General features: G+C 37.4%; 1 protein-coding gene across 1 annotated transcript; it reads right to left on the reverse strand.

The window, feature by feature from the left end:
• Window positions 1-2,619: 2,619 nt before the first annotated feature.
• On the reverse strand, window positions 2,620-4,282 carry LOC108851112 (probable serine/threonine-protein kinase PBL24). Its single transcript, XM_018624531.2, has 5 exons — window positions 4,189-4,282; window positions 3,822-4,012; window positions 3,539-3,728; window positions 3,012-3,403; window positions 2,620-2,910 (listed from the first exon to the last, which is right to left on the reverse strand). The coding sequence occupies exons 1-5, from the start codon at window positions 4,280-4,282 to the stop codon at window positions 2,638-2,640; spliced, it is 1,140 nt and encodes a 379-aa protein (XP_018480033.2). The 3' UTR covers window positions 2,620-2,637.
• Between the last annotated feature and the right edge of the window lie 1,718 nt (window positions 4,283-6,000).

Raw genomic sequence — 6,000 nt, forward strand, 5'->3', positions numbered from 1 at the left:
GGTGGACCACTCATATAATATGGGCCACAAGCAGCCAAAACCAGCAGTCCATAGCCACCCGCTGGCCGCCCACTCAAATCCTCCAAGTCTGACTATCGGTGTTCCCGCGGCCAGGCTCATACGCTGGTCGACTCACCAGCCAGCCTTGGATGCTGGTCGACCACCAGATCCCAAAAACTTCTGAGTCGACCACCAGATCCAAAAACTTCCCGGGTCGATCCAAATCGATTTTCCTAGCCTGTTTATACCAGTTTAGACCTATTTTTTAATCTAACTCTTTTAATCTTCTCTACCATCTTTATCTCTAATCTTTTCATGTGTCTAGTGGGTTTCAAAGTGATTAGTGAGTAGTCACTTGTTAGACTCATGTCTTAGGTAGATTAGGTTTATTCAATGATTATTTTATTATGCTTAATTCTTAATCTATATAATCCTTACTTGATTGGTGTGTATTATCCTCGATTAAGGTTTAAAAATATTGAATCTAGGTCTTAGGCTTTTCATGTTCGAAAAGTACTCGTGTTCGATGAAATGATTCAATGAACAAATTTAAGTGCTTAGCATAGAATGTTAGGAAAATGGAAACTGATGGTTAAAATGATTTGTGGTTATATGAACTTGTTATTAATGCATATTTGAATGTGATTAGCCAATGAGAATTGATGTTAACTGATAATTAGTATAGAGATTTAGACTATGGAAGTGAACTAATCTAATTTTGTGTTTCCAGACCTAATGATTAACATTTGAATGTTTTATTAGCATCCTAGATTAGCATTAGATCACATAATTAATTGATGCACCTCATGAGTCTACTTTTAAGCATTGATTAAATCTTCTTCCTTTACATTTGATTATATTCTGAGCGTTGTTACTAATTTATTGAACACATGCCAGTTACTCGAGAACCCATCGGTAGGCCCAGGGACCAGTCCCACCCGCTGGGTGATCACCCGGCCAAGACGGACCACCAGTGGCCAGAACCAGCAACCGTCTCCTCCCGCTGGTGGACCACTCATATAATATGGGCCACAAGCAGCCAAAACCAGCAGTCCAAAGCCACCCGCTGGCTGCCCACTCAAATCCTCTAAGTCTGACTATCGGTGTTCCCGCGGCCAGGCTCATACGCTGGTCGACTCACCAGCCAGCCTTGGCTGCTGGTCGACCACCAGACCCAAAAACTTCTGAGTCGACCACCAGACCCAAAAACTTCCCGGGTCGATCCAGATCGATTTTCCTAGCCTGTTTATACCAGTTTAGACCTATTTTTTAATCTAACTCTTTTAATCTTCTCTACCATCTTTATCTCTAATCTTTTCGTGTGTCTAGTGGGTTTCAAGGTGATTAGTGAGTAGTCACTTGTTAGACTCATGTCTTAGGTAGATTAGGTTCATTCAATGATTATTTTGTTATGCTTAATTCTTAATTTATATAATCCTTACTTGATTGGTGTGTATTATTCTCGATTAAGGTTTAAAAATATTGAATCTAGGTCTTAGGCTTTTTCATGTTCGAAAAGTACTCGTGTTCGATGAAATGATTCAATGAACAAATTTAAGTGCTTAGCATAGAATGTTAGGAAAATGGAAACTGATGGTTAAAATGATTTGTGGTTATATGAACTTGTTATTAATGCATATTTGAATGTGATTAGCCAATGAGAATTGATGTTAATTGATAATTAGTATAGAGATTTAGACTATGGAAGTGGACTAATCTAATTTTGTGTTTCTAGACCTAACGATTAACATTTGAATGTTTTATTAGCATCCTAGATTAGCATTAGATCACATAATTAATTGATGCACCTCATGAGTCTACTTTTAAGCATTGATTAAATCTTGTTCCTTTTTTAGTGGTTGATTGTGATTGAGTTCATTTTATTTGTTTACACTTTGATTACTTACAAATTATCTTTTTGGCTTAGATTAATCATGAATTTGCATTCTCTTTATCTTTAACTACCTAGGTTGCTTTGACATCGATTATGCTACAATTACTTGATTGAGCTTGCAATCTAGTGTATAGGGAATTAAAAAATTTATACATCAAGCTGGAAGGACTAGTTTGGACAAAAGAAAACATGTTATGATATGAACTTGTCAACCTTTTAGATAGGACTGCAAGGACTTTATTGCAGAGACCGAGGCAGCCCATGCATGTCCAAGCTTCTCAATATAACTGACGGAGTTAGCATTGTTACGAGGAAGTTTTCAATCCTTTATCTCCTACATACCACATGAACAAAATGCAACTGCCGTTTCTTAGCTTGAATTGCAAGATCTTATAAAGATTGTTTTTATGCTGTTATTCTACTACCGGATTTCCATACCATCTCTTATTTGAATAATAGAATAACTTTTTAATGTTTGAAAACTATAAAATTAAATCGTTTCATTTTGTTTAGCACTTTAAATTTCATCAAAATATAATATGAGAATGTTCATATTTGTAATTTAGTTTGGTAAAACTCTATATGTCATGGCTTAATCGGCCAAAAAATCATATTATGGCATGAATAGTTAACTATAAAATTTATATAAATAAATAAATAACTGAAATAAATGAAATAAATTTCGAATCGTTTTGTAATAGTCTTTAGAGTAACAAGTTCACATATCTTTATCTTGGAGGTTACTAATATTGAAGCAGGTCCTCCACTGTTTGAAATTTACCAGATTGAAAATTTAGGACGCTACCAGCATAACCAGATGATGCATCGGTTTCTGTACTCATATAACTTAAGGCTGTAACGACATCGCTGATTAATGGTCGAAATGTTGGTTCTTCATGCAGACACATTGCCGCTACTGCGATAGCTTGGTTTAGACTTTTTTCTGGGAACTCGCCTCGAAGAAGTGGATCAGCTAGCTCCGGGAATCTATTTGGTTTTCTGAAAATTGGCTGTGCCTAAATAAATACATAAATTAAATGAACCTCAAGAAATGCTAACCGGTCAGGCTTGTATGAATGATAAGAATGTATATCTTAAGAAGTGAAAAGAGAGTTACCCAAGTAATAAGATTTTGTTCATGACTCGGTCTCGTTGTGTCAATAACACGTTTGCCGGTTATGAGTTCCAACAACACAACTCCAAAACTATACACATCAGATTTAACCGTTAGGTGGCCGGTTTTCTGATACTCAGGAGCACAATAACCGTAGATTCCCGTAACTCGGGAAGATGCATTTTGTGTGTCACCAACCGAACCAAGTTTTGCCAAACCAAAATCTGATAGTTTTACATCGTAATCTCTGTTGAGCAATACATTTGAAGATTTAAAATCTCGATATATCACCGGAGGGTTTGCCTTTTCGTGGAGATACTCAAGCCCTTTTGCAGCTCCTAAGACTATCCTTATCCGAGTGTTCCAATCCAATGGTTGTTGTCCCGTTGTAATATCTGGTTTAACTAGATCAAAAAATTAGTCGGTTATACATAGAAGTTTCAAATGTAATACCCAAATCGCAGGTTCAGTCCGATTTCAATATATACAGCAAACAAAAAAAAACGGTTAATGGATAGACAAGAATATACCGAGGAGATGATCTTCAAGGGAACCAAGAGGCATAAACTCATAAACAAGAAGTCTTTGATCTCCGTCAAGGCAATATCCAATAAGATTAACGAGATTGGGATGCTTAAGAGTACTTAACGCGGAGATCTCTAGCAGAAACTCTCTGTTCCCTTGTAATCTATTACGATCAAGTTGCTTCACAGCCACCACCTAAATTCAACAATCAACAATGAATAAGAGACTCTTTTCTTTGTTTCTTTAGACAAAGTTCATTTGCCAATAAAACAGCTCTCCGTTTCTTACATGTCCTGTCTTCTCCAGCTTCCCTTTGTAAACTCTCCCGAACCCTCCTTCTCCAACCAAGAACTCTTGCTTGAAACTATTTGTAGCAGCCGCTAATTCAAGGAATGTGTAACTCTTTGCCGCAATATTGTTTGGTGATTCTTTGCTAATATCCGCCGATTCCCATGAAGTTATTTGTCCCTGATCCTTCCCTGTTAACAGATTTAGAAAATTATGAAGTGCGAACCTGAACGAGCTTTTGTAATCATTTTAGAACTTTTTCATTATAAAGAACTTGAATTCAATCTTTAAAAACAAAGAAGACAAAAAGAAACCACAAAACGAGTGGACTCATTGTGGGGTAGATATTTTAATCACGAGGGCATACATGGAGGGGTCTGTTGTTCATAAGCAGCAACCATGGATGAGCCTTCATCCTCCCTACTTTTGCTGTGCGTGGAAGACCCCAAGAAACAACTCATTTCTACAAAGTTTAAAACCTAAGTTAATTCTTTGTTTTGTAGTTCTCCGGGTCAGTGGATCACTAGTTTATTCCTTTAAACTTCCATTGCGTAACTATCCTTGGGATATATCTCGCTTGCCGCTAATGGGTTTTTACAAGAAGAGCATAAAGTAAGACAAGGAAACCTTCAATACTTGAAACAGGTTATTAATCCGCTCGCTTATTTAGTTCTGCAGATTTTAGTAGATTGGATTTCGTTATTAAAACCAGAAAAATTATGGGAAAGTTATAGAAGGAGAATTGTTTTTATGATGAAGCAAGAACGACAAAGACAACCTCAGGACAAGATGTGAGAAAGCTGTTTTCCGTTATAAAACCGCCTTATACCTTCCCTTGGTTAAAGAAGTTGAGAAAACAGAATCTTTGGTGGGATTTTCCAAAAATAAATTATGATTGTTTTTACCAGATCCGAAATTTGTTGACATCTCCTTTTAGTTTTTTTTTTGTCCTTTTCCCGTATGTTCTTAAAACATCTGACAGAGTCACAGATGCCAATAAATAATTCGACCAACTATAGAAAAATTTGGCTTCATTAGAAAACTCACCTTTTTTTTTTTTCCATCTGATGATATTATTAAAAGGGCTTAAAAGCCCAAAAACATACATAAAAAATCCAAAAAAGCAAAACACAAACTAACGGAAAGGCCCACACAATGGCCAACACGAAACTCGAGCCCACCGAGGCCCAAACTTGAAAAAACCTTGCGATTGACAAAATCGCGTTACGCGGTACACGCGTCATCACGCACATCATCCCCAATACACGTGTTGAAACCTCACAAAGGAGGTGCACACGTCACTGGTCCACCACGCCGTCACCGCCAAGGCTTGACTACCACCGGAGAAACCATCGTTTCACCGGGACACCGAACCACCGCCGGAACAAAGATACCGGCCCAATCAATTCCACCTCTTCGCCTGGACTCATGAAACAGAGATCTTCATCGAACCTGTCCCGAGAACACCTCCCGAGCCACCGAAGTCACATCTTCACCCCCATCGCTTCCTTCCCCAGAGAGAGAGAGACCAAAACGAAAGGTTCTCATCGAGAAGCAAAGCCACATGACAATCGAGCCACCGGACACCGAGAAAAAAAAAAAACCCAGCCGTCGACGTTGAAAGAACCGTACGACGTAGATACTGAAATCCGACCGTTCGCCGAAAGAGGAAGGGCGCAACGGCGGAGGCAAAACCGACCGCCCACCAAAGGAGGTACGACGCCGGAATCGAGATACAAACTATCTAACTAAGATTTCTCTCCTCCTTCCTCTGTGACAGATTTTAGAGAGGGAACAGAGTAAAAGGAGAGAGAAACTTTTTACGTTCTTAACAATCCATTAGAAAACTCACCTATTAAGGGTTGGATGTAATGACTCGTTATTTATCATGTACTTGCTACCTGATCAGTACTTATTGATAACTTGGTCTAACCAAGTCAAATGTAATGTATTTTAATTATTTACAAGTATCAAATATTAATATAGATTAATTAATTTGCATTGTTTGGTTTGTTACTCATTTTTCTTAATAAACAAAAACACATTTTCTTAAATCATAGTAAAATACTCATTTATATTTTCATTTTGATAAGTGAATTAAATATAAGTAATATATTTATATAAGCAATATATTTATATAAGCAATATATTTATATAAGCATCTATAAGTTTTTCTTTC

Source organism: Raphanus sativus, chromosome 4 (assembly GCF_000801105.2).
Source record: "Raphanus sativus cultivar WK10039 chromosome 4, ASM80110v3, whole genome shotgun sequence".
Lineage (NCBI taxonomy): Eukaryota > Viridiplantae > Streptophyta > Magnoliopsida > Brassicales > Brassicaceae > Raphanus > Raphanus sativus.